This window comes from Aotus nancymaae, unplaced genomic scaffold (assembly GCF_030222135.1).
Source record: "Aotus nancymaae isolate 86718 unplaced genomic scaffold, 86718_ANA_hifiasm-v0.15.2.pri h1tg000003l, whole genome shotgun sequence".
NCBI classification, from domain to species: domain Eukaryota; kingdom Metazoa; phylum Chordata; class Mammalia; order Primates; family Aotidae; genus Aotus; species Aotus nancymaae.
This window is the reverse complement of record NW_026988414.1, coordinates 38,328,983-38,346,782: the sequence shown is the minus strand read 5'-3', so window position 1 is coordinate 38,346,782 and position 17,800 is coordinate 38,328,983. Positions and strand designations below refer to the sequence as shown.

The 17,800-nt window shown below is 45.7% G+C and overlaps 1 protein-coding gene and 1 long non-coding RNA gene across 2 annotated transcripts; one reads left to right on the top strand and one right to left on the bottom strand.

Moving 5' to 3' along the window:
* The first annotated feature begins 78 nt into the window (after window positions 1-78).
* On the top strand, window positions 79-11,665 carry NUDT2 (nudix hydrolase 2). Its single transcript, XM_012463225.3, has 3 exons — window positions 79-163; window positions 7,073-7,215; window positions 10,818-11,665. Exons 2-3 carry the CDS (start codon window positions 7,089-7,091, stop codon window positions 11,132-11,134), a joined length of 444 nt encoding a protein of 147 aa, XP_012318648.1. The 5' UTR covers window positions 79-163; window positions 7,073-7,088; the 3' UTR covers window positions 11,135-11,665.
* On the bottom strand, window positions 2,742-17,088 carry LOC135276555 (uncharacterized). Its single transcript, XR_010344120.1, has 3 exons — window positions 16,975-17,088; window positions 5,450-5,595; window positions 2,742-3,478 (listed from the first exon to the last, which is right to left on the bottom strand). It is a non-coding gene; the product is annotated as an uncharacterized LOC135276555 (long non-coding RNA).
* Between the last annotated feature and the right edge of the window lie 712 nt (window positions 17,089-17,800).

The window sequence follows — 17,800 nt, the reverse complement described above, 5'->3', positions numbered from 1 at the left end:
AAGATCTCGCGACGTTCTCAGTGTGAGACGGCACCTTTAAGGCAGGCCGAAGATCCTTCTCCCAAATTCTATTGGTGGGCCCAAGCGAAACAGAGCTCTTCTGATTGGCCAGTGTACTTCCAGTTTCCGCTCAAGGCCCGCCTCCAGCCTCCCTCTGCTTCGGGTGAGTAGCCTTAGGGCCCACTTGAATTTAGTTCTCAGTGGAGGAAATGAGCCTCGGAGCGATGAGAATCTGCCTCTGGCAAACCTCCTGTCGCTGCAGAGCCCGAAGTGGATGCGCCCTCCTCCAAGCTGGCAGTGAGGTGTGGGCAGGCCAGGTCCCATCCGTTCACAGGACCTCAGTTTTCCTGACTGCACCGGGAGAAGTGAGGTTTCCTAACCTTGTGAGCCTTGCTGGCCTCGGTCCGAGTGGGGATGGGGTGGGTTGTCCGAATCCCAGAGGTGAGAGAGGTCCAAATTTAGGGCCCAGAGGCCCGGGCGCCGAACCTTCACCTCCCTGGGCCTCAATTTCACTTTGTTGTTAACCCATTAAACCCCGCCTGCTTTCCAAAAGAAATTTTATGTTTTCTAATTGCTTCAATTATTGAATGGATAATATCGTGCCAGTTATAGCAGAAGTAAAGAAAGTCTCACAAGAGTCCCAACTCCTTAAAAAAACAAGTGACAGCTCAAACTGAATGCAATCAAATTGTCAAATGTAAAACGCTATTATAAAGTCGAGGTTAAGATCATTGATGTTAGAAGTCAGGCCGACCTACATTTGAGTCACTACCCAGACCTCTCTGAGCCATAGTTCCCTTTCTACTCTTCTGAAAAATGGCAGTAATGCCTCATGGGGTCGTTGTGAAGATTTTTTTTTGAGTCGGAGTTTCCCTCTGTCACCCAGGCTGGAGTGCAGTGGCGCGATCTCGGCTCACTGCCACCTCCACCTCTCGGGTTCAAGCGATTCTCCTGCCTTAGCCTCCCAAGTAGCTGGGATTACAGGCACAGGCCATTACGCCTGGCTAATTTTTGTCTGTTTAGTAGAGATGGAGTTTCACCATGTTGGTCAGGCTGGTCTTGAACTTCTGACCTCGTGATCCACCCGCCTCGGCCTCCCAAACTGCTAGGATTGCAGGCATGAGCCACCGCGCCCGGCCCTGTTGTAAAGATTAAGTGAAATAATGAACGTAACACACTTGACACACTCCTGGCAAGTAGTAACTTCTCAAAAAATGATAGCAATTTTCCTTATAATAAATAAGAACAGGCAAATATAATCAGTGGGTTGGTGTACTTATTGTAATTGAGTACAATTTTGCTCAAAATTAGTTAAGGGAAAAAAGGTAATTCTTACTAATAAGGAAACATTCATTCTTCAGAAGATAAATTATTTTTCTAGTTTCTATATTAAAAGTAATTTATGCTGCGGGACCTTATAAGGAATTTATATACTGTGGTGAACAGTGTTTCGCGGCTCTACAGACAAAATGAAAAGTCGTTTCTTTAAAACATAGAGAAGCTTTCTGATGACCTTTCATGACACACAGGTAATAGTGACTCATATATTTAGTAGTACCTCTGATAATGTCAGACCCTCTCTCTGTATATATCATTTACTTTATAAACTCCACAACAACCATGAAAAGTAGGTGTTAACTTCAGTTTACAAATGAGGAAGTTAAGTATCTTGCTCTACATAACAACTATTAACTTCGGTATCTAGGCCTTTCTGACTGCATAGATAGCCATAGTTTTCTGTGTTTCTGACTAAAGGAGGATGAAAATGCTTGGGATACCAGATAGATGCGAGCGCAAGTTGGACAGCTTGACCTACCTAAATTGGATGGAATGTGGGCTGCAGAGGGACCTACGGTAGAAGCAAAATCTTTCTCTAATGGAAAATTTTCACCATGGTCTTGGTAGAAAGGGGAGGAGAAAAAAATTGTTTGAATAACAGTATTTTTAAAAAAGAAAATTCTGGCGGGGCACGGTGACTCATGCCTGTAATCCCCACACTTTGGGAGGCCGAGGTGGGTGGATCATGAGGTCAGGAGATCGAGACTATCCTGGCCAACATAGTGAAACCCCGTCTCCACTAAAAAAAATACAAAAATTAGCCAGGCGTGGTGGCAGGTGCCTGTAATCCCAGCTACTTGGGAGGCTGAGGCAAGAGAATCGCTTGAACCAGGGAGTCGGAGATCGCGCTACTGCGCTCCAGCTTGGTGACACAGCGACACTCCATCTCAAAAAAAAAAAAAAAAAGAGAATTTCCACCTTGGGAAATGAAGAGATGGGATGAGATGATCACTGAACCTTAGACCCATCTGTTCATTTATGGGTAGACTATAGCACTTCAAATTCAACTTGTCCTAAACAAATGATTCACTTACACCCCCTCCTCCACCCAGGCACTCAAGCTAAAGCCTTTCTCTTTCCCTTGGATTATGAAATATCTCTCTCTCCATTAGAAATAAAATATCAATATTGTCAGTTTTACTTTGAAATATCTCTGAAATTTATACCTTTCCTTTCTTACAGCCTTTGCCTTGATCTAATTGGAATCATTTAACAGGTCTGTTGCAGTAGACTTGTAACTGGTTAATCTCTGCCTCCAATCTGTCCTAATTCATTCCCCACCTTGCTTGCAGCTAGAATGTCTTTGTAAAATGTCAGTCTGACCAAATTATACCCTTGCCTGAAACCAGTCAGAGGCTTCATTGCCTACAGAATATAAACTAAGCTGTTTACCAATGAGATGTCATTTTGTGCTTGAGGGTGTTGCCCACACTCCTCCCTTTGCCTGCAGTGCCTTGCATCCGCCTCCATTCTACCTGGTAAACTAGTGACCCATCAGAATCCTTATGGGGTGCCTCTTTAACCTTAAGAAGCTTCTTTGCTGCCTTTCCATCTTATGTTACACAAAATACACTGTAACCTGTCTGTTGGAATGTCTTCCACCTTTACTGGTCTGTCAGTCCCTAGGAAGTTGGTGCTTTGTAGTATTCAGCTTCATATCTGTCCTTCAATCCTTTACACTATTGCATGGGATACACACAACAGACATTAGATGAGTAAACAAAATCCCTTCGGGCTCTAATGTTAGAATTCCCCAAGTTAGCTTTCTAGAATTGTACAGCAGATGGCACTAAAAGGCCGCTTAACACATCCCTTTCACTAAGAATTTTTGTCCCAACCTTGTCTGACTTTGGTCTTATCCTAGAAGCCAATATTTATGCCATTACAGGTAAAATCTCCTGTTTCCTCCCTCAGCCAATAGCAAAAATAGCAAAATGACTCAGCAGCTTCGTCTCTGCAAGAAGAATGGAGTGGCAGATGTCCAGGGAAAGGTGCATTTGAGGGAATATTTTCTTTGTCTCAATTTATTCATGATAGTTGGGGCTTTTCTTTTTCATTTCTTTCTTTTTTCTTCTCTTCCTTTTGTTATTGTTCTTACAAGAAAGAGCTTTACTCGGTGGGTGCCTCATTTCTATCCACTCTAAAAGGGAAGAAAGAAACACAAATTGGGGAAAAGATGATTATGATGTGGGAGGTGAGGGAGTATCCACATAGAATTGAATTGCTTGTGGGCAGGCAAACCTCCTCATCTGGAGGAGGGCCTGGGCAAATTTTCTGGACACTAGCGCCCTAAGTTAGGTGGAACATGTGGTTTTTCCTAGAAAAGAGGAGAGGAGGCATAGAAACCCTTATCAGATGGGTGCTACTTCGGATACCCGTATTTACATCTATGGTCCTTTCCCTCCAGCTAAAACCATTTTGGTGGAAATGATTCCAGCTAGACATCTTAGCCTCCAAATGAATATAGATTAAAGACTGGGAATTTGGGGCCAGGCATGGTGGCTCACACCTGTAATCCCAGTACTTTGGGAGGCCAAAGTGGGAAGATTGCTTAAGGCCAGGAATTCAAGACTAGCTTGGTCAACATAGCAAGACCTCAGCTCTACAAAAAAAAAATGTTTTTAAAATTTAGCTGGATGTGATGACTCCTGCTTGTAGTCGTAGCTACCCAGGAGGCTAAGACAGGAAAATTCCTTGAGCCCAGAAGGGATGCAGTGAGCCCTTGAGGCTGCAGTGAGCTATGATCACACCATTGCCCTCCAGCCTGGATGACAGAGACCCTGTCAAAAAAAAAAGGACTGGGAATTTTGAAACTGGAAATCATTTCATAAATTGTTTGTGTGTCCTCTCTCAGGGCCATCTGTGTCCTAAGCACTACTCTTTCATGGTGAACAGAGCTGTGAAAGGGAAAAAAATGGTAGACTTTGGAGTTGGACTTAATTGGATTGAGATCCCACCATTTATGCCCTTTATGTATGCCCTTGCCCAAGTATTTTAACCTTTTAAAATAATCTCGGTTTCCTTGTAAAGTGAATATAATAATGCTTCTCTTGAAAGGTTGTTTTGAGCTTTAGAAACGATAGTTGTCAAAAGTCTTGCACAGCATAGCTGGCACAGTATAGATGCTTAATTGATAAGTGGCATGAAATGCTGTTTCTGCTAAAGGGATATTAAACTATGGGGAACAGGTCAGAGGGAAAATTTGGAGAGCTCTTCTTGTATGTAAAGTTATATTTCTGAGGGCTTTTCATAGTACTCTGATTAATTTGATGAAAACATTGAAACAAACAGCATAGTCATGTATTTGTAAATTATTTTTTTGGTACCTAGGTCCCGAACCTCCTAGGCTCTGAGGGAACTGTATGTATGGAGAAAGCCAAGAATATTTTTCCTTAGCTTCTGGAACCTTCTGATGACATTGAGGGTTTTTTTGTTCAGGTTTTTTCTAACCACCTCAGGCACTCTGCCACTTTTTTGAAGTGTGAATTGCCTGCTGTCAGCCTGGAGTTCTCACCTCCGCAATCCTGGCTGCAGGCATATTTGCATATTGGATGCTATGTTCTTTAACCCCCTGAGGTTTGAATCCACTTGGAGTCTGTGTGTGAAAGCTGGCTACTTTCAAACCCCTGGACAGTTTCAGCTCAGTGGTCCCCAGAAAAACAGAAAACCCCCAACAATAGCTCCATTCACTTTTATGTAAATGGCACTCTTCAGGAAAACACTGGGCTATTTTCCAAGGCCCCAGAACATACTCAAACATTTGTTTGAGTGGGAGGTGGGGAGAGAGTTCTTTTGATTCAATGAACATCTGTTCAGAATTGCTGTGCTGGGTCCCAAGAACACAGAGCTTATAATCTGGCTCTTCCCTGCCAGAGGTACCAGCAGAGATTTACTATACTAGGTGTATGTGCTTCTGCTGGCTTCTATTGTGTCAGTTTAGCTAAGCTGGAGTCCCAGGATATATGGTTCCAGGTGAGGGCTGTCCACAAGAAAATTTCATGAGAGATTTGGGCAGCTTAACTGAAATAGCAGCCAGTACACTGTGAAGGACAGAGCAGGGAACCAGGCATGGTAGCAGTGCCTGTACTTTCTCTCTGATCTGCTGGCTTACCTCGTTGGTGAAGGTCATCAAACAGCCCCCAGCACCCCCAACTCCTACTGAATTTCCTCCTTCAGCTCCTCTGAGTCCTGGGCCATGTGTGCAGTCAGCTCTGTAGCAAAGGGCTCCAGCTTCTCCAGATCACCTGAGTCGCTGAGCTTGGGGCCAGTGAAAGAAAGTTGTGGGTTTCAGGTTATCCTTATGAGTTCCAGTTGTCCTTGTAGATCCCAGTTTGTTCTCAGAGGTTCCAGTTTGTCTTTGTTCTCTTCCACCTCACATCCAGTTTTCATCCCTACTACTGGGGATATGCTAATTTACTTTTCTACCAACAGTATTTGAGAGCACAGACCACTTCAGAAATCCCCTTTGAGATTATCTCCAATCCTTAAAAACTTTTGTTACAGGTTTAGAAAAGCTTGGAAGGGTCTTGGTGTTGGGTGTTTGGTTTTTGATGAGAAACTGCTGTTCTCTAGAGTAACATTACCATCTGTTGGCAGTCCTGAGAATTGCCCTGGAGGAGGTTTCTGTTTGGGCCTGACTTTTATGCCTTTGACAGCTGCATACTCATCTTGATTGAGCACCAGCAAAGGGGCTGTGGAGGATAGTAGCTCCTGCTCCAGCAGCCCTCTCTGCATCAGCTCTGCTACCCCTGGGCACCAGCAATGCCAGGCAGTGGTGGGATGTGCCTGTATTGCCAGCTGCTCAGGAGGCTGACTGGGAGGACCACTTCCATCCAGGAGTTTGAGGCCAGTGTGGGCAACATAGTGAGACCCTGTCTCTTAAAAAAAATGGATAAAATAAAAGACTAAAAAAGAATCTCAGGCTGGTCATGGGGCTCATGCCTATAATCCTAACACATTGGGAAGCTGAGGTAGGTGGATCACTTCAGCCCAGAAGTTCAAGACCAGCTTGGGCGATGCCGTGAGACCCTCTTTCTACGAAAAAAATTAAAAAATTTAGCCAGGTGTGGTGGTGCGTGCCTACAGTCCCAGCTACTTGGGAGGTTGAGGTGGGAGGTTTGCATGAGCCTGGGAGGTCAAGGCTGCAGTGAACCATGATCACACCACTGCACTCCAGCTTGGTCAACAGCGCGAGACGCTGTTTCAAAAAACAAAACAAAAGAAAACAAAAAAATCAAAATTTTTTTGTATACAAAGTTACCCTTCATAGGTGACCCCTCTGCATCATCAGAAACCACATTGCTGGTGGGCTGTGCACTACAAAGGCTCAGGATATAGGCTGGAGAAATGGGGTTACAGGTTTGATAATGAAACTTGTACTGCCTCTCTCTCCCATTCCCAGCATCTCTCTTGTTTCCATGCGTTTGCCTCTGAGGATCTCCAGTGTCATAACAAATGCATGCCAGCCCTGTTTTACAGGGAGCCCTGGAGGCGTTGGGATAGAGGCCACATTGACTGAGGGTAGTTGCCAGGGTCCTGCAGTTACATACAAAGGTCAGTCTCTGATTCCAGGATGCCATCCATTGGTCCTGGGCATGCTGCCTTTTTCTGTGGGCTATGAGATCACAGTTAGCTAGTCTGTGCTACTGTCCAGCACCAGATTGCTAACCTGCCCTCCAGCATGGAGCTTCCTATTTTGTGAAACTTCCCAATATTCTGTATCTTCTTTGTTAAGCCCTTAGGATAAGACCATGGCCCTGAGAGCATGTGGCTTGATCATCTTCCGAAGATGCCTCATTCCCAAGGTGGACAACGATGCAATTGAGTTTCTCCTGCTGCAGGCATCAGATGGCATTCATCACTGGACTCCTCCCAAAGGTAGAGGCCAGTGGGACCAGCTTTTGGGAAACTGCCAAGCACTGCTCAGAAATCTACCCTGCCAGGCCCTCCCCAAGGCTTGATTCCCAGTGATTGTGCAGCAAAAGGGGTTAGGGAAGGTAGGAGCCCTTGACCCTTTCTACATACAAGGTCTCCAGACCAGGCCAGAGTAGAGCTGGAAATAGAATTCTGTGACTGAATTCCAGCGTAGAAGCAGCACTTGGCGTTTTTAATGAGTATTATTCACAAGTTCTTCAACCTCCGTGGTGAATGGCTAGGTAAGAGAAAAGCCCGCGGGCAGGGAATTGGGGACCTTGGGGTTGACTGAGCTGTGTGCCCACCTCTCTTAGCTTTGAGTTTTTCATCTGTCAAACAAGGGCCTGACTAGAAAATCCTCAGTTTTCGGCCAGGCACAGTGGTACACGCCTATAATCCCAGCACTTTTGGAGGTCGAGGTGGACAGACCATTTGAGCCCAGGAGCTTGAGACCAGCCTGGGCAACATGGTGAAACCCTGTCTCTACAAAAATTACAAAAATTAGCCAGGCATGATGGTACGTGCCTGTAGTCCCAGCTACTCAGGAGACTGAGTTAGAGGGTAACTTGAGCTTGGGAAGTCAAGGCTGCAGTGAGCCGAGATCGAGCCACAGCACTCCAGCCTGGGCGATAGAGCCTATCTCAAAAAAAGAAAGAAAATCCTAAGTTTTCTTCCAGGCTATCTCTGATTTTATTTGATAATTTCCTTTGACTCCTAGTTCATTAGGTTTTCCTTTTTTTAAGATGACGCCTCGCTCTGTTGTCCCAGCTAGAGTGCAGTGGCATAATCTCAGCTCACTGCAACCTCTACCTCCCTGGTTCAAACAATTTTCCTGCCTCAGCTGCCCAAGTAGCTGGGATTACAGGCACCCACCACCATGCCTGGCTAATTTTTGTATTTTTAGTAGAGACAGGGTTTCACCATGTTGGCCAGGCTGGTGTCGAATTCCTGACCTCAGGTGATCTGCCTGTCTGGGCCTCCCAAAGTGCTAGGATTACAGACATGAGCCACCGTACCCAGCGAGGTTTTTCTTTTGAACTAAACACAGAGAGTATGACTTCTAGAGTATTTCTGAACATAGTTGTATTTTGAGTTGGAGCACAGAGAAGTTGGGTTCCCTGATCATAGATTCATCTGTGATTGCGGCACGAGTGAAAGAGTGAGGGGATGGGTGGGGCCTTCTTAGACCAGGAGGCTGTGAAGATTATGGAGACCTTGGGATTGCAGCTTGAACAGCTAGCTACCTGTGCCTGATTCCATCACTCAGCACTTAGGGTAGAGCTGGCCAAGTCTCCAGAGGGAAGAACAGTGAAGACTGAGGCCTTAGACCAGACCAAGATCTGTTTGAAAGCTGGCCAGTTTTCATCCACCAGCCCTCCTGACCCCACCTCTAAGAGTAAGAAAGCTGCAGTCATTTGGTCCTGAAAGAGAAGCCAGGTTTTGTGGGGGAAAATGGGAAAAAGGAGCTCTTCTTGGCTGAGGCCATTGGGATGGTCCGAGTCGGGAGGGACAGACTGTGGCTCAGGTGCCTACTGGAATGGGGAATAGCCCTCAGACAGAAGGAAGCAGGGACTTAATTTTTTAAATTATTTTATGTTATTATTTTATAGAGACAGGATCTCAGTATATTGCCCAGGCTGTTCTTGTACTCCTGGGCTCAAGTGATCCACCCACCTCAGTCTCCCAAAGTGTTGGGATTACAGGCATGAGCCACCATGGGTGGCTGGAAGCAGGGACTTTAAAAGGGAGTGGGGTAAGAAGGGATGGACAAAGATCCAGCATTGAAAGAAAATAAGGAAATGGGAACTGGAAATAAATTTTGCATATCTGAGTTGTACTGGGGAGAAACAAGGTGAAAAAAAGAGACAGAAGCTTCACAAATACTATGAATAGGAATATTCACACTTGTCTCTGGATCACCTGAGTCACACTGCCCTGTTCCTCTCACTACCTGATGTCAGTGGACCTCTCCTAATCCTTTCCTGCTTCAGCAGAAGCTACCCTGTTAATTAACACTGATAGGCAGAATACTGAATAGATGCCCCTGGGAGGGGTGTGCTCAGAGACTTTCACACACCTCTGAGGGGAGGTAGGACATCCTAAATCAGTATCACTCGTCACTACCAGTATCCCTCCCACCTTCCTCCCCTGATGCATTACCTGTCTTTGTGTACATCATTATAGGAGGTGCTGTGCAGAGAAAATTCCCCAGAAGCCATAAGCTAGAATGGTTTTTAAGTGCTAAGTTCCTGGGGATTTTTTTGTGCAGCAACTGACTCAAGGTATTGTAGACCCCTGGGAAGGAGGAGGGCCCCCATCTCCAAACCAAGGAGGAAACAGCTGAGAGTTCCTGCTCCCCATGAGCCTATGAGCCAGGAGGCCTCCCTAGAAACTTACTGGAGCCAGGTGTAGGACAGAGTCTGCCAGACCCTTCTTGGCCCCTCTGGGGAAGCTGAGGATTTGTGGGAGGGACCAAGAAGTAAAGCTGAGAGCTGCTCCAGTCTGCAGCGCCTCAAGTTCTCCTACAGCAGTTTCTTGGCAGCTGTCTTCTTGGGTTTGGGTGTTGCTAACACATTGTCTAAGAAGTGACTCTCAGCTGGCCCTTAGTCTAAGTTCCCATCAAGACTTTCCCTATGAAACTGAAATCTGGCCTTGCCCAGTAAGAAAGATGAAAACAATTTGGAAAAAGCCTTGATAGCTTCATGGAAACAGCTGCTCGTTCAGCCGTGCAGGGTTTTGAGCCTGTCTCTTGGCCCTGGACTTTCAGGGTCCACCTGTAGACAAATGTTAAGTCCTCCCTGGATTGTAGGCAAAGTACTTCCTCTTTAGAGCTAATCCACTTGTTAAGAAAGGACGTCCCCCTCCTTGGAAAAATCACTTTAAGGTCTCCAATAGAAAAATGATTCCTTAGAATATGGGATGAAGAAAGTTCCAAAGAATAAGAAAGCAGAGGTCTGAAGAAGATCATCTCACATCATTAAAGAGCAGTATTCTAAACCTGACTTGCTGTACACATGGTCTGTTTCACTCTCTGCAGAGAAGATGGAGTGGGAAGGTGGGATTGCTCAAACCCCGAGAACTAGACACTACCTGCCTGCACCCCCTCCCAGGCATGTTAGGATATTGCCAATCTCCAGGCTTCCTTTAGCCTAGGAACACCTAGAAAAGTCACTGAATGGCTGGGCTTGGTGGCTTATACCTGTAATCCCAACACTGGGAGGCTGAGGCAGGAGGATGACTTGAGGCCTGGAGTTTGAGACCAGCCTGGGAAGTATAATGTGAGACCATCTTTACCAAAAAAAAAGCCACACACAAAAAAATTAGCTGGGCATGATGGCACATGGCTGTTGTTGTAACTACTCAGGAGGCTGAGGTGGGAGGATCACTTGAGCCCACAAATTCAAGGTTGTGGTGAGCTGATTGCACTACTGCATTCTGGCCTGGGGCAACAGAGTGAGTCCCTGTCTCAAAACAAAACAGAAAAAAAAAAATCTAGACTGGAGAATCCAGCTTTGGGAACTTTGGAAGATTTCCTCCTCCTTTTCTTCCTCTTTTCTCCTAACTAGGCCATGTGGAACCAGGAGAGGATGACTTGGAAACAGCCCTGAGGGAGACTCGAGAGGAAGCGGGCATAGAAGCAGGCCAGCTGACCATCATTAAGGGGTTCAAAAGGGAGCTCAATTATGTGGCCAGGAACAAGCCTAAAACAGTGATTTACTGGCTGGCAGAGGTGAAGGACTGCAACGTGGAGATCCGCCTCTCCCATGAGCACCAAGCCTACCGCTGGCTGGGGCTGGATGAGGCCTGCCAGTTGGCTCAGTTCAAGGAGATGAAGGCAGCACTCCAAGAAGGACACCAGTTTCTTTGCTCCACAGAGGCCTGACCTGACTGGAACAGAGTCATTTGCTTCAGTAGGATCCTTTTGGGCTTGTCAAGATGAAGCCACCCTCAGGTCCAGGGAAGGTTGTGCTGGTATTTGGCTCATCACAGCCAAGAGCAGATAGATAGGTTTGTGAAATCGGCTCAACTCTCAGATGAGAGCAAGCAAAAATCTCTGCTGGGCAGAAAAGAAGGCAAACGAGGGGTAAAAATAAAAAAGGCCAGGCCCAGTAAAGTGTACCTTTTACTTTATAAATAAATGTCAACCAGCTCAAGGTTGTCCTTCTAACCTGTTGTGTTTATTTCTTGGACTCTTGGCATTGGTGGGGAGAAGAAAGCTAAAGTGAATCAGAGCTCTGACATTAACCAGAGGGAACTCTTGTGTCCATACGATATCCCCACAGAACTTAAGAGCTAGGGAGTCCAAATGCGAAAGATCCAGCACTGCCAGAATGGCTCTCTTGCCTCTGGAATGCCAAGCACACTCACCCTACTCCCAGCAGTGGACCTGAGAATTTGCAACCCATAGTCAGGATTTCCAAGTGAGTGGGATTGGAGTGCAGGAATTGGGTCTGTTCTACTCACTGATGTATCTTCACCAGCACCAGGCACATATGTTGTAAGTGCTCAGGAAATACTACCTTAAATGGGGCTGGGCATGGTGGTTCACACCTGTAATCCCAGCACTTTGAGAGGCTGAGGTGGGCGGATCACTTGAGGTCAGGAGTTTGAGACCAGTCTGGGCAACATGGTGAAACCCTGTCTCTACTAAAAATAGAAAAAATTAGCTGGATGTGGTGGCACACACCTGTAATCCCATCTACTCAGGAGGCTGAAGCAAGAGAATCACTTGAACCTGGAAAGTGGAGGTTGCAGTAAGCCACGATCGTGCCACTGCATTCCAGCCTCGGTGACGGAGTGAGTCAAAAAATAAAAATATTACCTTAGGCCGGGCATGGTGGCTCACACCTGTAATCCCAGCACTTTCAGGAGGCCGAGGCAGGCAGATCATGAGATCAGGATATTGAGACCATCCTGACCAACATGGTGAAGCCCTGTCTCTATTAAAAATAACAAAAATTAGCTGGGCGTGGTGGCACGTGCCTGTAATCCCAGCTACTCAGGAGGCTGAGGCAAGAGAATCGCTTGAACCAAGGAGTCGGAGGTTGCAGTGAGACAAGATTGCGCCACTGCACTCCAGACTGGCCACAGAGTAAGACTCTGTCTCCAAAAAATATTACCTTAAATAATTAGAAACTGGCTAGGCATGGTGGCTCATGCCTGTAATCCCAGCACTTTGAGAGGCCAAGGTGGGTGGATCACTGGAAGTCAGGAGTTTAAGACTATTTGATCAACATGGTGAAATCCCATCTCTACTAAAAACACAAAAATTAGCTGGGCATGGTGGTGCACACCTGTAATTTCAGCTTCTCGGGAGGCTGAGGCAGGAAAATTGCTTGAACCTGGGAGGTGAAGGTTGCAGTGAACTGAGATTGTGCCACTGCACTCCAGCCTGGGCAACAGAGTGAGATTCCATTTCAAAAAATTAAAATAAATAAATAGAGAAGGAATTTTGGACTCCGCAGGTCACAACAGAGGGAGGAGGGACAGGCAACCCTGGACCCCCAGGTCAGTGACACGTGCACTCTGTGCTCTTAGCCCAGGCCTGCCTCCCAGAGTGATAAGCTTTGTCAACATGATAAGGTCACTGGGTATGAGGCAAGCCCAGACCCAAAGGAATCTGCTGGATCACCCAGCAGTCACATGACTACGCCTGTGCATTACTCACCTGCAGTTGCTTTCCCCACCCTCAGCAAAACCTCATTAATGTTTCTCTCTTCCTATCTACTCTCTTTGTCCACAACTCCACTGTAAGATCCAGAGGTGCAAGAGCTGGGTCTCAGCCCTGTTTTCCCTTGCTACTAGGGCTCAAGGAATGCAGGAGCAGGTGTTAGATCCCACAGCCCTTCCAGGAGCTGTTAGCAGCTGGGTTCATGTGGATTTTATTAGAAAGTTGTTGCCAGTGAAGTGCAGAAGAGTGGAAGCGAAGGGGCATTGGCAGAGGTCAGCCTGGATTACCAAGGTCAAGAACAGCCACTCCCAAAGGAAGAAAAGACAATTCACCCAGGTCTTAAGCAGACTTCCAGATGTTTTTAGTCCCTGGTTCTCCGTGCAGACAGGGCAAAAGTACTAGTGAACAGGATCTTGGAGCACAGCCAGGGGCCTGAATGGTTTTGTTCCTCACCCCTCTAAGCAGCATTCTCTGAAGGAGGCCTGCTGCAGGAAGTTTTTGGAGCTTAATGTTCTTTTTCCAGGCCAGCAGGGACCACGTCGCACTGATTTAATAAATGCCTGCTGGGCAGTGGTGCCAAACCACAGACAAGCTGCCTCCTAACAAGGGCTGGCTGGCTCCACACTCTCAGAATGGGAGGCTGTGGATTCTCAAGTCTAAGACCTCATACATCAAAGTTGGAAAGGACCTGGAAAATGACCTGATTTGGCTGTTCATTTTTATTGCTGGGGAAATTGAGACTTTACAAGGTAGATGGCCCTGACAGTATCTATAGGTGGGATGCTTTGAGAAGGGGATGCCAGAGGGAAGACTGCTTTAGAATATCTTACATAGCTTTGGAGTCACTCCTCTGGGCCTTACAGAGTGTTCCATTAAAATGTAGGTACTTTGCTGAAGAGGTCCCCCATAAGTTGTATTCTTTGCAGGAATAATTGACAAGAGGGTGGGAACAAGGCATGCTATGGGAAGTGGATAAGGGTGAGAGAGAGAAGAAGTAAGATTGGGATGTGGCAGGTGAGTAGGCTTTGACAACATCACCACTTTGCTTTTGGCCAGTGGAGCTTGTTCAGCCTGAACTCAGAGACCCCAGAGTATTACAAAGTCCAGCTCCTGTGCCCCACCACCCCCTCTCATTGGCAGAGCAACTCTGCTGATGCTGCACTTTGGGTTGGGCCAGGCCTCAGGGAAACCTCAGCAGAGCTGTACCAGTTCAAGAGATGCTTCCATGTTAAAGTTTTCCTCCAGAGGGTGGGGCTGGTCAGGACTAATCTAAAATTGGAGGAGAGCCCTGCCCCAGCCCTTCTGAGGGAAAGCTCTTCCCTGGGCCTCAGCCAGTTTACCAGCTCTTTGGCTGTCAGAGTCTCAGAGTTCTAGAGTTCAGTCCTTCCCAGGTTCTTTTTTTTTTTTTTTTCTTGAGACAGAGTCTTGCTCTGTTGCCCAGGCTGGAGTGCAATGGCGCTATCTCAGCTCACTGCAACCTCTGCCTCCCGGGTTCAAGCGATTCTCCTGCCTCAGCCTCCCGAGTAGCTGGGATTACAGACTCCCACCATTGCACTGGCTAATTTATTTGTATTTTTAGTAGAGATGGGGTTTCACCATGTTGACCAGGCTGGTTTTGAATTCCTAACCTCAGGTGATCTGCCTGCCTCGGCCTCCCAAGTGCTGGCCCAGGTTCTTTATGTAGCGTTTCAGTGGTTAAGTGAGCAGAGAAAGCAAAGAGATTGCTGATGTGGCATCTTTACACTCCACAGGAGTTTCCCCAGTGAACAAATTTAGGGAATAGGGAGCTAGAAGAGCATCTTGCTCCATGATGGGGTTGGCTCCAGAGTGTAGCCTCTTGCTTCTTTTTACAGGGATCAGAAGAAAGATGACCAAGGTTGGGTGTGGTGGCATTGGCTCACACCTGTAATCCCAGCACTTTGGGAGGCCGATGCAGAAGGATCACTTGAGCTTAGAAGTTAGAGACCCAGCCTGGGCAATGTAGTGAGACCCCATCTCTACAAAAAAAAAAATTAGCCAGGCATGGTGGTGTGTACCTGTAGACCCAGCTACTCAGGAGACTGAGGAGAGGAGAATTGCTTAAGCCCAGGAGGTTGAGGCTGCAGTGAACCAAGATTGTGCCATTGCACTCCAGCCAGGGTGACAGAATGGGACCCTTATCTCAAAATTAATTAATTAATTATTTTAAATTTTGAGATGGAATTTTGCTCTGTTGCCCAGGCTGGAGTGCAGTGGTGTGATCTCAGCTCACTGAAGCCTCTGCCTCTCAGGTTCAAGTGATTCTCCTGCTTCAATCTCCTGAGTAGCTGAGACACAGGCTTGTGCCACCATGCCTGGATAATTGTTTTTCTATTTTTAGTAGAGATGGAGTTTTACCATGTTAGCCAGGATTGTCTCGATATCCTGACCTTGTGATCTGCCCACCTTGGCCTCCCAAAGTGCTGGGATTACAGGCATGGGCCACCGCGCCTGGCCAATTAATTTTTTTTAAAAAGGAAGAAGAAAAATGACCAGTCCTTCCCAAGTTCTCCATAGAGGGTGGCTTGGGGAAGGAGCCTAGGCAGAACCATAGTTGGGAGAGGAGCAGCCTCTGGCTTGAGATACATTTGTTTAAACATTTATGTTATCACTTCTATGGCTCCTAAAGTCCTGCCTCCTTCAAATAACTTTCCTAGGATACTCAGAAATTGCTGGTTTCTGTTTCCCTTATGGCTACTTCCCCTCTCTCAAAACTCATCTGGCACCTTAGGTAGTTGCTTCATTAAAAAAAAAAAAAAAAAAAAAAAAAAAACCTGTATCCAGTATTACTGTTGCTCCTTTAGCTCAGGGATCCCCTCCCACCCTCCCTCTCAAGATGACCAGTGTTGTCTAGGCACAGTGGCTCACACCTATAATCCCAGCACTTTGAGAGGCCAAGGAGGGTGGACTACCAGAGGTTAGGAGTTTGAGACCAGCCTGGCCAACATGGTGAAATCCCATCTCTACTAAAAAATACAAAAAATTATCCAGGCCTAGTGGTGGGCACCTGTAATCCTAGCTACTCAGGTGACTGAGGCAGGAGAATCGCTTGAACTCAGGAGATGGAGGTTACAGTGAGCTGAGATTGTGCCACTGCACTCCAGCCTGGGTGACAAAGCGAGACTCTGCCTCAAAAAGATTTCTAGTGTCCTTGGCCCTCCAAGACACACGTGCTGAGGCAAAGGCACAGGGCTGAGAGAAGCAGCACGGACTGGTGGTCTGGCATTTATGCCTGGCTCTGTCACTACCTGGATATGTGATCTCGGGCAGGCTCTGAACCTCTCTGAACATTATTTTCCTCATTAAAACAGAAGAGTTGGACCAGATGATCTCAATGGTTTCTTCCAAATCTGACGGTCTGTAGGATTGGGTTTGAATTGTGACTCCTCAGATTACTGTATAAAGATCCAAGCTCTGAAAGACTCTTCCTCTGTTCAATTATTCTATATTTCTAAGACACTCTAGTTTTCTAATTTGAAGTTCAAAGTGCTAAGTGTAAAGTTATTCAGTAAGTATTGCTTAGAATAGTATATAATTTAATATGTATTTCTAATTTCTTTTGTGATTTATTCTTTGACTACTGGTTATTCAGGAGTGTGTTGTTTAAATTCTACACATTTGTTAATTTCTACAACTTCCTTCTGTTATTAATTTCTAACTTTATTCCATTTTGACTAGGGAATATACTTTCTATGATTTCAATCCTTTTAAATGCGTTGAGACTTGTTTTATGGAATAACAGATTATCTACCCTGGAGAATGTTCCATGTGCTCTTGAAAAGAATGTATATTCTGTTGTTGTTCATGGATTATACTATAGATATATTAGGTTTGGCTGGTTTGTGTTGTTCAAGTCTTCTATTTCCTTGTTGATCTTCTGTCTAGTTGTTCTATGTATTATTGAAAAATAAAGAAAATGGGATATGGAAATCTTCAACTATTATTTTTTTTGCCATGGAAAAACCTTCTATTTGATTAAACAAAAATAAAATAAACTGCATAGGAATAATTTTAAAGTCCACAGAGGCACTAACCTTGTTTTAGGGCTGTAGTAGTTAATATAGCATCTCCTTGCTGCCTTCTCCAGCTTTCTTTGTGGATCACAGCAATATATTCAAAAGCCTGTTAGCTAACGTAGGTGTTTTTGAACACTTTTCCATTGGTTCTTCATCTGCTCATTGCCTGTCATACCTGCAGCCTGCAATTGTAACATTTAAGATTTAAAAATGAAAGCCAAAAGAAAAACAAACAAAACCTCACTTTTGCCTAAAGCTTTGGGTGAAATGTTCATTTCCCCACCTATCTAATGAATTGACAGAATTCACACCACCATGGCATTACCCAGTTAAAAGTGGCAAAAGGCAGTCAGCACCCCAGAGGAACTTACAGCATGGTTTCTGCAGCCAGGGGAGTTGTTCTGCTAGTACATAGTCCTTGTATCATGTCTGCGTTGGACAAATAAAAATTAAGAGGTTTAACTTAGTCATTCTAACATAGGCAACATGCTCATGTTAGTTTCCCCAATTCTGCATTTACTTTTTTCTTAAAAAAATAAAATAAACTCAACTGAATCATATGTTCTGCATTTAAAAATTAAACCACTAGCTACTTGTGAGGTTGAGGTGGGAGAATCTCTTGAGTCTGGGAGGTCAAGGCTATGGTGAGCCATGATCACACCATTGCACTCCAGCCTCAGCAACAGAACAAGACCCTGTCTTAAAAATAATAAATAGGCCGGGCGCAGTGGCTCACGCTTGTAATCTCAGCACTTTGGGAGGCCAAGGCAGGCAGATCACGAGGTCAGGAATTTGAGACCAGTGACCAATATGGTGAAATGCTGTTTCTACTAAAAAATACAAA